The 21,445-nt window shown below is 41.0% G+C and overlaps 1 protein-coding gene across 1 annotated transcript in view; it reads left to right on the top strand.

Moving 5' to 3' along the window:
* The window catches only part of ABCA13 (ATP binding cassette subfamily A member 13), a 509,835-nt gene that overhangs the window by 153,242 nt on the left and 335,148 nt on the right, over positions 1 to 21,445 (top strand). The window contains exons 26-27 of the mRNA XM_032758123.2: positions 779 to 956; positions 3,701 to 3,840. Of these exons, the coding sequence (XP_032614014.1) occupies positions 779 to 956; positions 3,701 to 3,840 (318 nt within the window). The remainder of the gene's footprint in view (positions 1 to 778; positions 957 to 3,700; positions 3,841 to 21,445) is intronic.

Raw genomic sequence — 21,445 nt, 5'->3', positions numbered from 1 at the left:
GTGTGGAGATTGGGATAGTACATGCATTATCTATAATGAAAGAAATTACTAACTCAATTATTGCACAGATGAGATTTCAAGGGCCTGTTTAACTTAATTCAGAGAGCAAATTGCTTTCAAAAACCTTAAAACATTTATTTACTTATAAATAATTGGCTTACAAGTTACAGATCATTTACTGCAAATGCAAACACAAGCTTGATTTAGTTTAGTGGCTTGATATTAGGTTTTGCTTGAACTCTTTTTGCCTGAGATGGAACTGACTGGGCATGAATGAGGAGGAATGTGGAATTTTTAGGGTTGGTCGTGCAGGATGAGGAGCAAGATAACAATGTTCTCAGAACTGCCTTGGAGACAGAATGTAAGTCCATCATGTGATAGATAATTAGTACAGCTATAAAATATCTGGATATCTTGGTAGCATAGACACACATTAAGACTGGTAATTAGTCTGAATCAGTGATATTTTATGGATTAATAATTTATTACTGGACAAATATTAAGGACTTTTGTGTGTGTGTGTGTGTGTGTGTGTGTGTGTGTGTGTGTGTGTAGGTATGACATTTCCCTCTTCTACCAGGTATGTTGGCCAGAAAAATTACCGTAGTGTTTCAAATGGTATCCCAAGGACAGAAAACTCTAAAGCAGACATTCCATTCTTTTGACTTGTTGAATATCTTGTACATTCAGTGGAGGAAGGAACTAGACTTTCAGAAGTGTGTGAAGGAATTGTTTTAAGTCACTATGTAATTGCAATTGAGTCTTCTTATTTTCTCAGGTTTCACAAAATGTCCAGGCCAGAAGTTCAGCTTTTGGTTCTTTCCAGTTTGTGATGAAGATGGTTTGCAAGGACCAAGCGTCGTTCCTTAGCGATTCTAATATGTTCATTAATTTGCCCAGAGTTAACGAACTCTTGGAAGATGACAAAGAAAAATTCAACATTCCTGAAGATTCAAGTAAGAGAGTAGTAATATATATATATGTGTGTTTAGATTTGTTTGTATCTTGATAATTGGCCCTAATTTATAGTAAGTATTCTGTCTGTGTATAAGGTTGCGATATACTGGCATAGAATATTCTGCTTCCACCTCCCCAAATGCTGGCATGGCAGCTGACTTTGAACGGTCCTAGTGCCTTTGAGCACAGACAAATCCTTTCACCTGGGTCACTAAGGAACTGTGTCACCAAGGAAATGTCTAAAACACCTGAAACCCCAGCCCCATTGGTTTCCCAGGCTAACCAGTATTGATGAGGGTCCAGGCATAAAGACCATGAGCACTGCTTTGGTCCATGCAAATGGCTATATGATAATAACGAAGAGAACTTGTCTGTGGCCACCTCCAAATTTGCTCTCTATGAAGCTCAGGTACAAGTGACTATGCATGATAGGTACAAATGAATATGTCACGATAGGTACAAATGAATATGTCACGATAGGTACAAATGAATATGTCATGATAGGTACAAATGAATGCAAATTAATACGTAATTTTTTGTCCCCAATTTAAGTGAAAATGTTTTTATTAGAAAGGCAGAATCGCGCCGGGCGTGGTGGCTCACACTTGTAATCCCAGCACTTTGGGAGGCCGAGGTGAGCGGATCACGAGGTCAGGAGATCGAGACCACGGTGAAACCCCGTCTCTACTAAAAATACAAAAAATTAGCTGGGCGTGGTGGTGGGCGCCTGTAGTCCCAGCTACTCGGAGAGGCTCAGGCAGGAGAATGGCGTGAACCCGGGAGGCGGAGCTTGCAGTGAGCCGAGATTGCGCCACTGCACTCCAGCCTGGGCGACACAGCGAGACTCTGTCTCAAAAAAAAAAAAAAAAAAAAAAAAAGAAAGGCAGAATAAACATGCTGGTGAGGTTTTGGAGTTTAGACAGTTCAGTTCCATCAGTTGTGCATTTTTGGTCACGTTGTTTTATGTGTCTGCATCATGTTGGTTTCATTTATAATGTAGAAACAGTAGCACTTGGCTCATAAGCTTATTGTGAGATGCAATGGAGATGAGGAGTATTGGTGCCTTAGCATAAGGGTATAAATGTATCCTAGTGTATTCGTTTTCTATGCTGCATCACAATCATTGCACACTTAATGGCATAAGAAAACACACATTTGTCATCTCATAATTTCTGTAGGTCACATGTTGGGATTTCTGAGTTAACATTTTTAGTTTTGTACATATCGTGACTATACTTTTTTCTGCAATAAAATTGCTCCTGTTCATATTAAGCTTTCAATGTAAAGAGTAAGTTATTAAATTTCAGTAAGAACAACTTCTATAATTAATGGTTTAAAAATGTATTATGTAGTCATATTCTTAATTTATACTTTAGGGGAAAGTATTTCTAGCAATTTTATTGTACTTGTCAAATAATTTTTTTTCCTTTCAAATGGGGAGTTTGGGAAGATGAAAGTAACATTTAAAACAACCACAACAATCATATCTTGAGTATTTATAAATCATAGAATCAAATCTAAGATAATATTTTCATTTTATTCTTACAAAGCTAAAATAATATTTTCATTTTAAATGTTCTCTTGATGGGTAAAGAAACAGTTATACTGAAGTATTCCTCGCTAGCTTAAAACCTTATAAGATTTAGTTCATACTCATTATGGTGATGAATTTCTATCCTCATCAGGTAACCATTGATTTAGACAATTTAGTTAAGTAAATCTTTAATTGAAATCAACTAGCATCGCAAGACTCATGAGAGCCACCAAGAGGGATTAAGTACTTGCGTGAAAATAAGGCAACTTAATATGTCAAAATAAGTAAGTTTGATAGTTCTGCATGGGTTCATTAAAGACAATTCAGTAGTTACTTGTAAAGCTGACTTCATAAGAAAAGCTCAGTTCTGTTCTCAATATTGTGACTGTTGAAATGAGAATTTTCTTGATGAAAAACCAGATTTATTTTTCAAATTGTCATTTTCATTTTCAAGTGTCCATGTCATTATTTAATACTCTTTTTGATTACTTAGTTTGAAAATGTAAGTCATTCTTTCCTGCCTTTGAAGTCACTTAAGTGAACACAGTATCGTGAAGTTTCTTATGAGATGAGAGCTGCTGAAAACTATAACAGGGAAAAAAGTCTTGTTTTACTTCCTGTCTTAGTTTATTTGGTGTTGCTATAAAGGAATACCAGACGCTGGGTAATTTGTAAAGAAAAGAGGTTTGTTTGGCTCACAGTTCTGCAGACTATACAAGAAGCATGGCACCAGCGTCTGCTTCTGGTGAGGCCTCAGGCTGTTTCCACTCATGGCAGAAATTGAAGGGGAGCTGCCATGTGCAGAGATCACAGGACAAGAGAGGAAGCAAGAGAGGGGGAGGAGGGAGGTGCCAGGCTGTTTTTTTTTTGGTTGTTGTTGTTTTTAAACAAGCAGCTCTCTTGGGAACTAATAGAGTGAGAACTACACTCATTACTGTGACAATGGCAACAAAACATTCATGAGGGATCTGCCCCCAAGATCTAAAGACTTCTTGTTAGCCTCCACCTCCCACACTGGGGATCAAATTTCAACTTGAGGTTTGGGAGGATAGATATTCAAACTATGGCACTCCCAAAGTTCAGAGTGGTGTCAGAAAAAAATATGGCTATCATTGAAAATGAGGCATCCTGGATATGTGAATGAATTTCCCTATTAACCTAGGCATCGTGTATCATTAGTAACTTTTTTTTTCTTTCTAATTGCAACAGCGCCATTTTGCTTGAAGCTTTATCAGGAAATTCTACAATTGCCAAATGGTGCTTTGGTGTGGACCTTCCTAAAACCCATATTGCATGGAAAAATACTATACACACCAAACACTCCAGAAATTAACAAGGTCATTCAAAAGGTAAGTTAAATAAATGAGAATCATATAAACCATACATACACTAAATCAGGAAGGAATCTTTAAAAATGTCTGACATAATTATTATGCGCTTGGATTATGTAAAAGGCTCTTGTTTTGAATCTACTTCATTTTAGCCTGAGTGTTTTTCCTGTCATTGTTGTTGTTAAATCTGGATTTGCTGACTCCTTCCTTTAGAGGACACTTTGGGGGTTGGGGTTGTTATTTAGAATAATTAATGCAGTGAACTTACAGAACTCTAATATTAAAAGTCAAGGACAATGAGACAGAGAGGAGGACTGTTTGGAGTAATTCCCGGAAAACTTCGAGAACAAATGCTAATCTGTTTTGCTTGGTGCATCCAACAGTTAAGAAAGACATGATACACACAAACTGATTTATTAGCAGTTAGTTAGTATTTTGGTTAGTGATGTTTCTGAATTCACTGTAAGGCTTTGCTTCACCCTGGGGAGAATAAGGTGAGATGAAGACACCAAAGCAGGGTTTACCCAGGAGGAATTGAGACACTATGTGGCTCTGCTTATTTTCTTTTTCTTACATTGTTTAACCTCTTTAATCTATTTACTGCAGGATTTGTTATTATTAATATTTGCAATTTCTTTTTAAATAATTGTGTTGTATTTTTCTGGAGTCTTTTCTTGCCTGTTAGGGGGCCTGTAAGCCTACAGGCTCCTGGAAAGGGGACATTTTACCAAGGACGCAGGAATAATTTGGTCTTATTGTCAAACACAGAAGAGAAGACACCTGCACTATTCATGACAAACTTCCAAGCCTCAAATAGTATTAATAATTTGGAAACTGTGATCATATGGCATGGGATCATATGAGCAGTTGAGTCATTTTTGATCAAACTTGCTTTCACGAGTTTCATGCTCCCGACTCATGGTTGCTGTGTGAGGTCACAGCACTATTTCCTGTAAGTTCCCTTTCCCACTTTGCCACCTACCTCAGGGGCTGCATTTACCTCTGCCTACTCTGAATGGTATTTAAACTTTAAAACATTTATTTAATTTATTTAATTTTTGTTTTGTTTTGTTTTTTGGAGAGACAGTCACCCAGGCTGGAGTGCAGTGGTGCAATCATAGCTCACTGCTTGGCTGAAGCAGTTCTCTTGCCTCAGTCTCCTGAAGTGCTGAGATTACAGGTGTGTGCCCCCATGCCCTGCTAACTTTTTAGTTTTTTTGTTTGTTTGTTAGGTTTTTTTTTTTTTTTTTTTTTTTTTTTTGTAGAGGCATAGTCTTGTCTACTTTCTAAAAAAAAATCTTGAAAGTGTCCTTTCGTAGGGATATTTGCCAAAGTCTGCACTCTCACATGGAACGACATTGATCTCCATATATCCTCAGTGTGAGCGGTTCTGTTGGGCAGGAGCTCTGGCCTCACAGCTGCCATCCCAGGACTGGAGCCTCTGCGCCATTACTCGAAACTCCTTAGTGTAGTAAGCTTTTTAAGGTTTTAGATATTTAAGGAATTTCACAGAAAATGGCTCCATATCACAGCTGTATTTTAAACTCAAAATTTAAAAATAGGCCATGACTTTAAAAAAATGATGATATGCTATATTATTATGTTAATATTATTAATATATGACTACAGCATTGCATATTATGTTGTATTCTGCAGTATAACAATTAGTGTGATGATCTCTGCTTTTAAAGAGCTCACTCTGTTGTGGGGAAGAGAAGGCAAATAGCTGAAGAAATAAGTTAGATGTGCTATGCTGTAAGGACCATTCAGTGCAACAGAGGCACAGGCTCTGCTGGGCGGGGGGCAGCTGGTCTCCCTGGAAAGAAAGACTGGGCAAAGCACTTGGAAGGACAGGTTATATAAGCCCCTGTGAGGTGGAGACGGGAGGACTGTGGGCCTGGACAGAGGTGTGGAGAGGTGCCAAGCCCCACATGTGTGTTCTGAGAATGACGAGAATTTTTGAAAAATCACCAAAGATTTCACTGGTTCTTGCTTAGCCCCTTTTTAGATCTTGTAGGCAGTGTTAAGAGCTGATGTCTTTTTTACTTATTTAAAATGGCTAACAACTTTGCATGCAGGTGTCCTGGTTTGGCACTTACAAAGCTGATTTTATGGCATTGTACCTGGGATGAATTATCCTAGCAGTCAGCCATGGCTATTTGGTTTTAGGAAAATTGTTTCTAGTCATTAGACCCATGGTCTAAAGTCCCGCAGACCTGGGAGATGCTTGTAGCTTTGCCACTTGGGCTATGTGAAGCAATATTATCTACGGTGTTGGAGTGGCCCCATGCTACAAATTATTTAAGACATGGTCTTTTTCTCTCCGTTACTTCTTGTTAGGTGGAACCATCCGAAGTTGCCATTTTTGCAGGAAAAAAAAATCTATAAAAGTTGGTAATTTCATTTGGTTTAACTTGTAGTAGCACAGGTGACACCCAGAAGCATGACGCTGTGGTAAGAAATGTGTGTGTGTGTGTGTTGGAAGGCTGGATTTTGGTCCCCCTTTTCCTAACTCTCTGTGACCTTGGGCTTATTGCATTCTCTTTGAAGGACTCTTCTCCTCTATCTGTGAAATGAAAGACTTGAGTAGACCCGTGATTTTCAGTCATCTGGGAGATGGCTCTTCATAGGGGATGCATCAGAATTACTCAGGGACCCTTAGTAAGGCCTTCCCCCTTCTGGGCTGTGATATCGCCCTCCCTGAACACTTGTGCCCCTCACACCATCCATACCCTTCCACAGAGCTGTGTGCGCCTCCATCTATCAGCCTTAAAGACAGTGGAGGTCAAGCACTTTTATGAACTGGAAAAAAAATGATGGCCAAAACATCTAGAGAGTGTTAAAAGATAAACTTAGGGACATTAAAATTTCAACAAGTATATTTGAGCATTTGGTTATTCGTGAATTAGACAACGCCAGACAATTCAACCCTCCACTGACTATGTTGGGGTGTGGGATGTGGGGTAATAGAAGAAGCTTGTATAAAGTGTTTGCTGCAGCAACACGGAGAAAATATATTTGTTAAAGTCAAAAGTCCCTAGTTGCAGGTTAGTTGGAGGTTTCTGATTGGTTAATTTTAACTTTTGTCTTACTGTTTGCATTGAATTGGGTTTGGGTTTGTCTACATAGGAACTCAAGGTGCTGTAGCCATCTTAGCCTAACAGCCTCCCGATCAACTATTTTAACAGGAGTTAATTTAACTCATACTCTAAGGGTGTCAGGCTCAGTATTTGCAAAGAAATTGATGCTATTTCCGTGTTATTAGTCAAGAGATTCCTCCAATGCATTAGTATGCTCTTTTTATTTTGTAGGAGTTGTGTTCAGTTTTGGCCCTAGGCTGATGAAAAATTGAAGAACAATGTGTAGACACAATATGAGCTTGAAGGGAGGCTATGAAAGAAAAACAGATAAAAGAATTATATTATTTTCCCAAGAATAAGTAGCATGCTTGAAATGATACTTCAGTGAGAATCACCAGGCACATTCTAGGCTACTGCTGCACAAAGTAGGTTTAGTTTGGGCTCCTAAGGGATGTATAAGCCCATGAAAACAGACTGTCTTGTTTTCATCTAGCTCTCTCCCTTTGGCTAAAGGAGAGAGCTTTGAACTGTCATGCTCAGTATCCTCCTTTGTGAAACTGGGCTAAATCATAACTCTCTCTCAGTGCCATTTGGAAGTGGAAAAAATACCAGAAATAATATTCAGAAAATAGTAAACCAATGGGATCTTCTCCCCTAAAAATGTTATTCCCAGAAATGCATTCTGCCATTGTTGCCTCTGGGGAGTGGGGAAGACAGATGTCACCTCAGAAAGAGCAAAGGGATGGTGGAGGCCAGTGGTTCCAACGAGGGTGGGGTTGGAGAAATTTTACCCAACTGGGCACATGTGACAATATCTGAAGATATTTTTAGTATCACAAGTAGGAGGTGCTGCTGGCATCTGGAGGCTGGAGGCCAGGGATGCTGCTATACATCCTACAATGCACAGGAAAGCCCCCACCCCCAAACAAATAATGATCTGGCTTACAATGTTAGTGGTGCTGAGGTTGAGAAACTCTAGCATAAAGGGGTATATAATGCCAGACAGGAGTGGGTGGGAGCCCCTGGGAAGAGAAGGAAGAAAGTAGAGGAAGCTGGTGGTCAGGTGGGCATCCTGGCTTCTCCTCTCCTGGTGACGGTCCCAAACGGGCTGTGGGATGATGGAGGAGCTGCAAGCTGGGGGCCTTGGCCCTACCCATGTGTCTTGGGGGATAGTCCCTGTGTAGGCTGGCCCTGAGCTAGCATGTGGTCCCAGCAGTGTGGCTGAGCAGAGGAAGGATACCTGAATTAGTGTCTCTGAGCACGGAGTAGAAGGAAGCCAGATTTCCCTGACATCCATGTTCTGAGCCAGTGTGTTGAGTGGAGGCCTTGGGGACCTGCTATGAGCCGGCTGCCGTGAGAGCGAGGTGGCCTCAGCACCAAGCTGGCCTAGGCCAGGCTGGCAGAGGAGATGGCTGAGGCTCAGAAAGCAGGAGCTGAGGTGAGAAGGAAGCAGCAAGGGAGAAGGCAGTGCCAGATCCTGAGGCTCCAGGTAAGATGTGGGCTGGGCAGGCCAGACCCTGGCAGCACCACAGACAGGCAGACGAGGCACATGGCTGTGGGAGTCCTGGGCCCTCCACCCCTGACTGTCACCAGGCTGCCCCTGGAGAACATCAGGGGGTTTGAGCATTCACCCCAAAGAGCCTGAATCACTCAGAAGATGCTGTTTGAACAGGGAGCCACTGTCAGCAGGCAATTTTAAGACTTTGTTCTCTGTTCACCATCCCCAGTGGGTAAAAACTGGATCAGCTACAGGAAATAGAGAACTACATTTTCTTTGCAGCCCCAAGCAGTGAGGTGTTAGATATTTGGCTTTGTAGCATCATATGTCTGCATGCATAACGTCAATCAGGACACAGAGCAGGTCCCATAAAATGGCAGCCCTATGTTGGGAACCTGCCTGATCCTCTGTCTGGAAGCCGCCTGCAGAGGAGGGACTCTGATAGTTACGTTTGTTTCCAAGTCTTCCCATGCTGCTCAAGATGGCAAAGTTTTTCAGTAACCTTGTGCATCACTCCAGACGTGGCAGCAGCCCGCACATATCTGGAATTTAAATGCCACACTTCCTTGGGATCCAGTGTGCCTGAGACACATGTCCTCACATGACCACTGTGTTGGAGAGGTCCTTCCGCCTTTCAGGCTGGCCTCAGCAGGTGGCAGAGATCAGAGAGGGGCCACTAGCAGTGATTCAGGCAGCCACGCCATGTCTCTCCCTGATCCCTCTCTCCCTGTCCTCTCAATGCCCAGGGCAGCCGGTGCTCCTATCTTCAGTTCCAGCTGTGGGGGGCTCCAGCTGTCTTTCTCTTGCCTTCTTTGTTCCTGGAGCTCATCCTCCAACCTTCTTAAGAAGTATCTTCTCTCTTCAGGCACCTCCTAACAGGCATTGTGTGTTTTTGCTTTGTTTTTAAATTAACATAGAATAAGTTCGGCAGGCTTTTTTTCAGTCAACAGCTCTCACATTTGTCTGGATCAGTACACAGAACAGTTCCATTGCCCCAGCCCACACCAAATCCCTCATTTTGTCCCTTGGTAATCACACTGTCTTCCCACCCTAAACCCATCTGTTCTCTGTCACTATAGGTTTTTCTTTGTGAGAATGTCCTATAATGGAATCATCATCTGTAACCTTTGAAAGTGGTCTCTTTTGCTCAGTACGAGGGCCGTGACTCACCCAGGTCATTGTGTGTATCAGCAGTTGCCTCCTCTTTATTGCCAAGTGGTATTCTGTGGTGTGGATTCACTGCAGTTTGTTCATCCATTCACCCACTAAAGGGCATGTGGGTTTTTTCTAGTCTTGGCGATTATCAGTGGAGCTGTTATCTTGCTTTTATCAGTACCTGAAATTATTTCATTGACTTATGGGCATACTTGTTTATTATTTGTCACCTGCTCTAATATAAGCTTCATGAGGGGCAGGAGCTTGTCTGTCTTCTTGGCCACCATCCCCAGTGCCTACAAGAATGCTAGGAATACCTTCAGCAGTGGCTGTTGAATAAGTTAAAGAATAATAATTATTTGGCTCTTGTACCCATTTGAGCCAAAGACATGCTGGTGTTAAATATACAAGGGAGATAGAGTAGACTGTATGCCAAGCCCTCTGCCTGCTGCCAGAGCCTGGCCTTAGCTTTGCAGATCTGCAATAGCTTTGTCTGAGTTTAGCAGTGGTGAGTGCCATCAAGAAGATTATCTCCCACAGTCATTAATTTCATTTACTGAGCCGGGGCCAGGCACCTTATATGGATTGTCTTATGTATGCCTCACAACCACCACTGCAGGTAGGTACTAATATACCTATTGTATAGCTAGGAAAACCAAGGTTGAGAGAGGATAAGTTAGCTTGTCCAGGGTCACACACCTAGCAAGTGGTGGAGCTGGAATTCAGGCCCAGTGTATTATTTTGAAGCCTGTGATATGATTCGGCTGTGCCCCCACCCACATCTCACCTTGAATTGTAATAATCCCCACGTGTCAGGGGCAGGGCCAGGTGGAGATAACTGAATCATTGGGGCAGTTTTCCCCGTACTGTTCTCGTGAGAGTGAATAAGTCTCATGAGATCTGAAGGTTTTATAAATAGGAGTTCCCCTGCACAAGCTCTCTTGTCTGCTGCCTTGTAAGACATGACTTTGATCCTCATTTGCCTTCTGCCATGATTATGAGGCCTTCCCTAGCCATGTGGAACTGGGAGTCAATTAAACCTCTTTTCTTTATAAATTACTTAGTCTCAGGTATGTCTTCATTAGCAGCGTGAAAACAGACTAATAGAGCCTGTATTAGTTTTCTCAGGCTGCCATAACACAGTACCACAGATTGAGTGGCTTAAACAACAGAAATTTCTCGACATTGTGAAGGCTGCATGACCATGATCAAGGTGTTGGCAGGACTGGTTTTTCCTGGGGCCTCTGGCATGCAGACAGCCGTCTTCTCTTTGTGTCCTCAACATGGTTGTCCCTCTGTGTGTGTGTCCTAATCTCTTTTTATAAGGACATCAGTTATATGGATTACAGTCCACCCCAATGGCCTCATTTTAACTTAATTGATGATTTAAATAGGATCTTTAAAGACCTATTTCCAAACAAGGCCACATTCTGAAATACTGAGGGTTAAGACTTCAGCATATGAATTTGGGAAGCACATAATTCATCCAGCCCGCAACAGTGCCTCTTTGGAATGATCTTTTACCACTTGTAAATGGAAATAATTAGAGCTATCTATGAAACTTGCAAACCTTGTCCTTATGGTTTTGCAGCTGGTTATGGAATCACATTGAAAAATAGTAGCCCAGGGAGGCTAATTTGCTAATTACTACAGGAACGTAGGACTGCATACTAAAAAAGAAAAAAAGTAGGAAGCACTTGGAAACCAGTTGCAGGTCATCTCTCAGCAGCCACCTGTCCTCGGGACCTATATGAATTCCCCACTGAACCCTGGATGCTCACGATGCATGGCATTTGTTCCCTGGGAACGTTCCAGGGCAGGGTCCAATCTCACTCATCTGTGTTAACTACCTAGCATGGTACAATGATGCACAGTGTTTGCTTGTAAAAAGCTTGTTAAACTGCATTTATGTATGAAGATTTTTGTTGCAAAGCCATTTGGAGGAGGAGAAGATGTGGTTCAAATTGCTTTCTTTTTTTTTTTTTTTTGAGACAGAGTCTCGCTCTGTCGCCCAGGCTGGAGTACAGTGGCGCAATCTCAGCTCACTGCAAGCTCCGCCTCCCGGGTTCACGCCATTCTCCTGCCTCAGCCTCTCCGTGTAGCTGGGACTACAGGCGCCCGCCACCACGCCCGGCTAATTTTTTTTTGTATCTTTAGTAGGGACGGGGTTTCACCGTGGTCTCGATCTCCTGACCTCGTGATCCGCCCGCCTCGGCCTCCCAAAGTGCTGGGATTACAAGCGTGAGCCACCGCGCCCGGCCTCAAATTGCTTTCTTAATTAAAACTTTTCCTTAAGAATTGAGCTAAACGTTACTTCCCCCTTCCCTTTGGTCACTAGAGACCTCCTCTGTCAGAGAACCAACAATGTCTTTTTTATTCTGACAATAGTTTGCTCTGAAGTTACTGAAGCAGTAACTTAGACGTGCCTATCCATGGGAGGCCTGCTAATTTGTGCCTGAGCAAATTTTTGCAGACTGAGGATGGCTTGCAGCTGGTGGCAGGAAAGCTGATCCATAATGGCCAACTTTTAGTTTTCCCTGTAGTCCAGGTGTGTTCTGTAAATAGGGCTTGGTGCTAGGTATATGAGCCAAGGACTGAGAACCAGGAACCTACTGGTGACTCTGACCACTCTGTGGCTATTGTGCAGAACCCTACCTTACATGAGGCATCAAAGCATTGGCATCCCTGCCTCAACCTCCCTCATGCCCTTAGATTAGCTTCTGTGGCTTCATACCTTTGCCAACATCACATCCCAAGAGGCTTTTTTTTCTTTTTCAAAAAGTACCAGACTGTGCTTAAAACTGTAGCTTTTGGTACTTTCAGTGATCTTGACATATTTAAGAAATCTGATTACTTTTTCTTGTTGTTCTTTTCATGGCATCTGCATTTTTTGCTGTTTCCTGAGTGCAGTATCCATTTTGTTATTAGCCAATGTATCAGTCAAGGTTCAAGCAGAAAAGAGAAAACTGGTTAAGTTTAATGTGAATAATGATTACTATAAAAAGGCATTAGAGTAATGGCGGATTGGTTATCAATAGTGAAGAGATCTCTAAAGAATGCAGCAATGGCAGATATAGGGAATACTCTTTCCCCTAGAGCTGGGGCAGAGAACCCAAGGAAGAAACAGAACTAGAAGTAGCTTCCCCATCCAGGCTTGAAATCCAGACCCTGCTGAAGTTAGCACAACCATGCCCCACAATATGGCAGAGAAAATCCTGAGGTGAGTGGTAATTGCCATCAATCTGCACTCTGGGGTGTCAGGAGAAGTTCTACACTTCTCAACTCTGCAAGGCTATAAAAGGGCATGCCTAAGGAAGTCATCTAGGCTGACATGCCACACCTGTAGAAATCCCTGGGACACCACTCTTTGGGATGCTGTAGATGTTGCCTATAAGAAGGTGCCATGTGCAGCTGGGTATACACATTGCAGGAGCTGAGGTTTAGAGAAGCTAGATGTGGGGGAATCCAGGAGCTCGCTCCATGGGAGCCTGTTGGAAGCAGCACACTGGAATCTGGAAGAGAAAATCTCTCTTCCTCCACTGTCCCTCCAGAGCCCTCTTCTGGCAAAGCTTAGCAGTGTATCAGTCGGCAAGGGAGAATGTCTAAAAGGCCTAACTTTATTATTGCAGTGTTCAATGAAGGGTGAATTTCGAGTTGTGAGAAGGTAAATTAATAACTGGCCAGCTGTAAATTGGTTTCTTTGTTTTAGACTATTGAAGTACAAAGAGTTTCCATAAAGCACATCAGTTCTTAAATGTAAGTTTTAATCTATCAAACATGTATTGCATAGAGGTAGAAAGAGAGATACTAGGGAAGAATTACCTGCTGTAATCCTGACACTGCTAAGAGCTAATGTTTATTGGAAACCTCATTTAAGCCTTATACCTACAATAGGAATTGGCAATTGTCATACTCGTTTTGCAGGTAAAGAAAGTGAGTCTTAGGGGTAAGTAACCTTATCAAGAGCTGTCAACAGGAGACAGAGATGGGATTTGAAACAAAGTCTGTTTAACTCTAAGGCCAATGTTTTATTTTTTTTCTGTTATACTTTACTGTATTCTCCAAGTAGAAATTCACATGTGAGTATATCTATTTCTGCCTCAGAGAAACTGCTTGTGGTATGAAGGAGATGTGGAGTCCCAGTGATAAGGGCATAGGGAAGACTGCTTCCTATGGAAGGAGCTGGCCTCAAGCTGCCAAATTGGAATATCAGGTTATGATGGGCAGAGATTGGCTGTCAGTCTCATCTATCTGGTATAGTGGATTCTGATTGGATCTGGAGTGACAGAGCAGGACAGATAAGAGAGTTTTACATTTGCTTATAGTTCCAGAACTTTAACACCAATAATTTCACTGTTTTAAATGCAGATTGAATCACTCTTTATTGACCACTTACTTCTGTAAGGTTAGAGGAACCATCATGTACACTGTATTAGTCCGTCCTCACACTGCTATGAAGAAATACGGGAAACTGGGTAATCTATAAAGGAAAGAGGTTTAGTTGACTCACAGTTTCACATGGCTGGGGTGGCTTCAGGAAACTTACAATCACGGTGGAAGGCACCTCTTCACAGGGCAGCAGGAGAGAATGAGAATTGAGCAAAGAGGGAAGCCCCTTATAAAACCATCAGATTTCATGAGAACATACTATCACGAGAATAGCAGGGGGGAACTGCCCCCATGATTCAATTACCACCCACCACGTTCCTCTCATGACACATGGGGATTAAGGGAAGTACAATTCAGATGAGATTTGGGTGGGGACACAGCCAAACCATATCAGACACTTTCCCAAGTCCTCCCTAATTTACTTCTCACAAGAACCCCGGGGAGTAGACATTGTTAAATCCATTTTATAGATTAAAAAATTAGTGAGAATTGGGAATGTTTACATTCCCAAGTTTATTAGATGATAAACAGAAGCTCATGGCTTGAATCCAAATTTGGCAGACTCTGCAGCCAATTTATTTTCATTGGCCATATTTACAGTATTAGTTACAAAATAATAAGGATCCTATATACTAAAGCTTCTTTCACTATCATCAGTTTGGGATACTGGGTACCTAATTTACCTCATTTTTAAAAATAACTTTGTGTAGCAATGCATGGCATTTCACCTATCCCCAGAGTCCTGACTGCCTTCACCTTTGGGAGGATGAGAATAAAGTAATACAGTTTAAAGATGTTTATTTGTTTGTAAGCAGTAGAGATGGGAAACAGCTTGGCCATCAACACAGAATTTGGTGAATCAGATATAGACTGATCTTCAAGAGAGTATCAGGCAAAGTGAAGAATAAGCACAGGCTATTGCTAATGTTGTCATTAAACCGACACAAAGCCTGATAACTAACTTCCATAAAAATAAAAATTCTTGGTTCCATGATACTTATTAAAGATGAAAAATGCCAGTGAAGTGGAAGCTGCTCAAGCCTGGAGTCTACATAAACCTGTACAGGCTGGAAGTGCACAGGCTCTGCATATATGTGGGTCTATTTACATGTGCAGAGCAATGGGGAAGGGCACTGGTGGGACCTTTAGGCAGGTCAAGGTCTTTCCCAGGGAGCCGTACAGAGAGAACAAAATTCATTGCAATCCACTTTCTGACTGTAGGCATCGAATCAGTTATTGGAAAGCAAGTTGTCAGTGGTTCAGTGAGACTCTCAGACGGATGAAAGTGGCCAATATGGAACATTTTACCAAAACTCAGCAAAGTTGCCCAGAGTAGAAGTAATTACATTTTACAAGTGGCCTTGTTTGATATAATCTCTTATAAAATAGCAGTTCTCTAAGACAGCAGTATCAGTAGACCTGTGAATGTACTTTTTCTGTGAGACTAGATAATATCCAAACCCTCAGATGAGCACAGATATTGCTCTTTTACTGACCTTGGATACCTGTGATTTTCCATCATTCATCTTCCTGTCTGCTTGGAAATCGTGGTCTATTTGATACAATCTAAATTAATTTATTAGTGAAATAGCACATTAGAACATGAGGAAAAGTTATAAACATATAGTTCAAAAATAATAAAACCCAAGATGTATTTTCAACAAATGAAAAGATGCTCAAACTTAAGTAATGTAAGAGAAATGCAAATCCCCAAAAAGAGATATCCACAAATGAGATATCATATCAAAATGGTAAAGGCTCAAAATTTGATATATTTTGTTGTTTGGAGGTATTAGGAGAAAGTCACTCTCATACATTGGTGTTGGGAGTATATTCGTGTGACGTCTTTGAGGCTCTGTTGGGTATATCTATCAATACTACAAAGACAGCTATTCACACATGCAAACAAGGATATTTATTGTGCCATTGTTTGTATGCAGTAGAGATGGGAAACAGAGACTGGACATCAATACAGAATTGATTGAATCAGATACAGACTGATCTTCAAGAGAATTTCAGGCAAAGAAAGAACGTGGATAGTATGAATGAAGAAAAACAGAATACCAACATATGCATCTGTTTTTGTAAACATATAGATAAACTCAGGGGGTCCACATTGAAGAACCAATAACGATGCTTTCTCTACATTTGGAACTGGGCTTCTAGGAGACAGAGTAGAACCCTTTTGAAGGCTTGGAATTTGGTACAGTGCAAAAAACGTATAAAGATAAAAATCCCAGGAAGTCTTTTAAGCTAGTTATTTCATGTCTATTGAATTGTGTGCCATATTGAGGACATAGGGCATTGGAAGTGAGTGTTAGCATCCTGGGGGGCTGGCTGTGTGCCCTCTAAATGCCTGTCTAGCCATGTCCTCTGTATGGGAAGGTCAGGGCACAGGTCCCTTTTGTTTCAGGGCAACAGACCAGCCTTTCTCTTTTCCTCCCATCCATCCCTCCATCCATCCATCTACTCATGCATCCATCTATCCATTTATCTATCAATAAATTCATTCATTTATCTGTCCATCCAACCATCCATCCATCCACACATCTATCTGTCCATTCATCCATGCATTCGTCCACCCATCTATCCACCCACCCACCCATTCATTCATTCACACATCTATTCATTCATCCATTTGTCCACCCATCCATCCATCCATCCATCCATCCACACATTTATCTCTTCATTCATCTATCCATTCATCCACCCATCTATCCACCCATTCATTCATCCACACATCTATTCATCCATCCATCTAGCCATCTATCCATCCATCTATCCATCTATCCATCCATTCATCTATTCATCCATTAATCTATTCATCCATCCATCCATCCATCCATCCATCTATTCATCCATCCATCTATCCATCCATTCATCCATCCATTTATCTATCCATCCACACATCTCTCTGTCCATCCATCCATCCATTAATCTATCAATCCATTCATCCATTTATCTATTCATCCATTCACACATCCATCCATTCATCCATGTATTCATTCATCCATCCATCCACACATCTATCTGTCCATTCATCTATCCATTCATCCATCCATCTATCTACCCATACACCCATCCATTCATCCACACATCCATCCATCCACCTATCCATCCATCCATTCATCCATCCATCCAAATCTATCCATCCATTCATTTATCTATTCAACCATCCACACACCCATCTATTCATCTATTCATTCATCAATCCATTCATCCATTTATCTATTCATCCATTCACACATCCATCCATTCATCCATGTATTTCATCCATCCATCCACACATCTGTTCATCCATCCTTCTATCTACCCATACACCCATTCATTCATCCACACATCCATCCATCCACCTATTCATCCATCCATCCATCCATCCATCCATCCATCCATCCATCCATCCATCCATCCATCTATACATTCATCCATTTATTCATCTATCCTCCCAACCATTTGTTCATCCATTTATCCAAGATGGAGAGGAAGCAGGCTCTTATTAGTATGAAGTGCATTGAGGGGAATCGGGGGATGCTCTATCTGTGGATTTTTCCCTTCTTGATTTTGGCCAAGTGAAAAAGAAATATTTTTCTTTTATCTTCTCTGAATATGTCTACTTGTTTCATTTTCAAATCTTCAAATTCCTCTGCCTCATTCCCCTTCGATGCAATAAGAAAAAGGTCTGAATAAGGAGGGAAGAGGGTGATGTAACTAAGAAAATAATTGATATAACAAAAAATAATGAATACAACAGAACAAATAAACCCAGAGCTAATATCTTGTGCTATGACCTAGTCACATTTTAATATTTTCCTCTATCTTAAAAGAAAGAATAACTGCAAGTAAGAGAGGAATAAATCATTTTCTAAAATTAAAAGTTAGTAGGTGGTGTATAAATGAAACCAAAGCCCAAGACATTTCTCCTAATTAAATAAAATGGAAATAAGACTTTAATCACAGGATATCTGAGAATCCTGATACACTTTTAGCTGGGATTATGAGCTCTGAGCCTCATTAGTTCCCTATAATCTTCTGAAGGTGATTAATTAAACAATATGATTATGAATTCATAGATTTAAACATGGTAAATGTATGTCAGACCATTGCAGTCTTTATTTATTTATTTATTTTTGATGCTCAAATGATCCCATCTGTGGTCAGTGGGCACCTCTTCATTTAGAATTCCATGTTCTTTTAAAAATTAACTTTTTAATTTGGAGGCAGTTGTAGATTTACATGCATTTGTAAGAAACAACACAGAAAGATCGGTGTACCCTTCACTGTTTCCTAATGGTAACATCTCATGAAACTACCTATAATGCAGTATCACAAACAGGATCCTGCCATTGATACAGTTCACTTGTCTTCCGATTTCCCTAGTTTTACTGTGTGTGTATTTAGTTTTATGCAGCCTTAGCACCTGTGTAGGTTTGTATATTCATCACCAGCACTGAAGCAGAACAGCCACATCACAGCAGGGTCTCTTGCTTTACCTTTCATAACCACAGCCATTAATTCCTACACCACTCCCCTGCAAGTCGCTGACCCCTGCCAGCCACCAACCAGTTCTTCATTTCTATAATTTTGTCATTTCTAGATTGTTTTATACATGGAATTATACAGTATGTAACCATTTGGGATTGACTTTTTAAACTTAGCATAATTCCCTACAGTAGTATCCATATTGTGCAGATATCAGGAGTTCATTCATTTTTATTGCTGAATAACATTCCCTGGTATGCATGGTCCACAGTTTCTTTAACCATTTACACATTGTGGGACATCTGGGTTGACCCCAGCTTTTGGCTGTTGTGTCTTCTGTTTCTCTTTTCTTGCCTTCCTGTGGATTAATTAAACATTTTTGAGCATCCTCACCCTAAGACATGATTTTAGGATACCCATCCTAAAAAATGGTTTATTGATACTGTGTTTGAGTGTGTCTTTTTGTATGATGTTTTTACAAAGAACATCTGGCTCTAGATATTACAATTCAGACATACACACGTAGCTTACCACAGTTCATTAGCATTGAGATTTTACCACTCCAAGCCAGGTATGGAAATCCACTTCTACTTAGGTCCCTTTACCTTCTCTGCTTTTAAATATCATCATCTTGACTATCAGATGGTGTTATGATTTATGTTTTAACCATCAAATACATTTCATAAAACTCATGGAAAACAGTATAGTCTGTTGTATTCACCCACATTTCTGCCCTTTCTGTTGTTTTTTTCTTCCTTCCCAATGCTCCAAGATTCCCTTTCATATTTTCATTTTTTAAAGTTTTTCTTCATCGAGAATGTCTTTATTTTATCTTCATCCTAAAAGGTATTTACATTAGATTCCGGAATTCACAATGACAATTCTTTTCTTACATCGTGATAAATGTTAGGCTGCTTTCTTCTGGCTCCCAGGGTTTCAGATGAGAGCTTTGCTAACCTTTGAGTGGGTGTTCCCTAGAGGTAACAAATCATGGTTCTCTGGCTGCTTTAAAGCTTTTATTGTGTTCAGATTTTAGAAGTTTAATTATGGTGTGGTTTAATGTAGATTTCTCTCAGTTTATCATATTGAGTGTTTGCTAAGCTTCCTGAGTCTGTAGGTTTTTGTATTTCTACAATTTTAGGAAGTTTTTCAGCCATTGTTTCCTCTTACACTCTTTCAGTTCCACTCAGTTTCTCCTCTCTTTCAGAGACTCTAATGACACCAATATCAAAATTTTTATATTGTCCTACAGGTACTTGAGGCTCTGTTCACTTTCCTATCAATCCTTTCTCCTTTCTCCTATCAATCCTTTCTCCCTGTTGCACAGATTGGGTACCACACATTGATCAGCTCTCAGGTTCAGTGGTTCTCTCCTCTGCCATCTCCATTCTTCTACAGAGACCATCTAGTGAGTTCTTGTATTTGCGTTATTGCATTGTCCATTTCTGGAGTATCCATGTGGTTCTTTTTTATAACTTCTTTTTATTCATTGAGATTTTCTGCTATTTTGTTTGTTTCAAGACAGTTTGTAATTGCTTGTTGAAGTATTTGTTTTTTTATGATGGGTGCTTTAAAACACTAGCCAGGTTACTCCAATATCTGATGTGTCTCAATATTGGCATCAATTGATTGCTTTTCTTTATTGAAGTTGTCTTTTCTTTGGTTATTATTATAATGGGTGGTTTTCAATTGTATTGTGGGTATTTTAAGCAATATAATAGGAGACTTTGAGCCCTATGTAAAAATCTTTTATTTTTGTGGGTAGTCGTTCTACTTAGGCTTAACACACAGATCTTGGCCCACTTTGTGTGCTGTGGTTCCAATAAGAGTTTAATTTTGGCTTATCTGATGCATCTGGGACTCCCTGATGCTGCAGTATGAAAGGACAGATGAGATTTCTCCAGTCCAGCTGCCCCCATGTTAGGGAGATGGAGCCTCCAGCAGCTGGAGAAGAAGGGGACTTCTTAGGAGCCCAGGTCTTTGTTGCATCAGGAGCCATCTTGCTGTGGGGCAGCCAGTGTTTCCAGGCCAGGTCACTTGATATTGTGGAATACTCCTTGCCCTGTCTCCTGGGTGCTTGTTGTGGTTCCTCTACTCTCAGGGGAAGAACAACCATTTCCCTGGCTGTTCATTATCAGTGTCATCCTAGCTGATCCTCCTGTTGGTGTTGCAGGGGCAGCTTGGTTTGTTGGAAGGACTCTGGTCCCTCCAGAAAGGCAGCCCAGCTAGGCTGCCTTCTGTTACTAGAATGTTAGAAATGTGAGGTATTTTGGCTGGGGATTTTAATGTGTGTGTGTGTGTGTTCTCTATTTGTAGTTTTTAAATATTTTACAGATCTACATGTGTTGCATTAATAATGTTATTCAACCTTTGCATATCTGTATGCATTTTTGGTTAGTATAGCTGGTGTTTACTGAGTATTTGCTATGTGCCAGACCTGGTGCCAAGGTATTGGAATACTAATTTGTCTTAATACTTACAAGAATCTCTATCCTTATTTTTTTTTTTTTTTTGAGACGGAGTCTTGCTCTGTCACCCAGGCTGGAGTGCAGTGGCACGATCTTAGCTCACTGCAAGCTCCACCTCCTGGGTTCATGCCATTCTCCTGCCTCAGCCTCCTGAGTAGCTGGGATTACAGGTGCCTGCCACCACGCCCGGCTAATTTTTTGTATTTTTTGTAGAGATGGGGTTTCACTGTGTTAGCCAGGATGGTCTCGATCTCCTGACCTCATGAGCCACCCGCCTCGGCCTCCCAAAGTGCTGGGATTACAGGCATGAGCCATCAAGCCCGGCCTCTATCCCTATTTTTATTGAAGGCTGAAGCTGAGAGTTCAAGGTTTTTCTCTGTTTGCTGTGCTGGCTGCTTTTCAGCTCCTGTGCCATTGTGAGGGTCTCCTAATGACCCTAGGGAGATGTGGTTAGACTCTCAAACCCTCCTTAAACATTGTCCCTTTGTCATTTAGACTATTTTCAGTATTAAATGTAATAATATTGCAATAGACATCTTCATGGAAATAACTTT

Source organism: Hylobates moloch, unplaced genomic scaffold (assembly GCF_009828535.3).
Source record: "Hylobates moloch isolate HMO894 unplaced genomic scaffold, HMol_V3 SCAFFOLD_1, whole genome shotgun sequence".
NCBI lineage: Eukaryota > Metazoa > Chordata > Mammalia > Primates > Hylobatidae > Hylobates > Hylobates moloch.
Note: the sequence above shows the minus strand (reverse complement) of the source record. Positions and strands in the feature narration are given on the sequence as shown.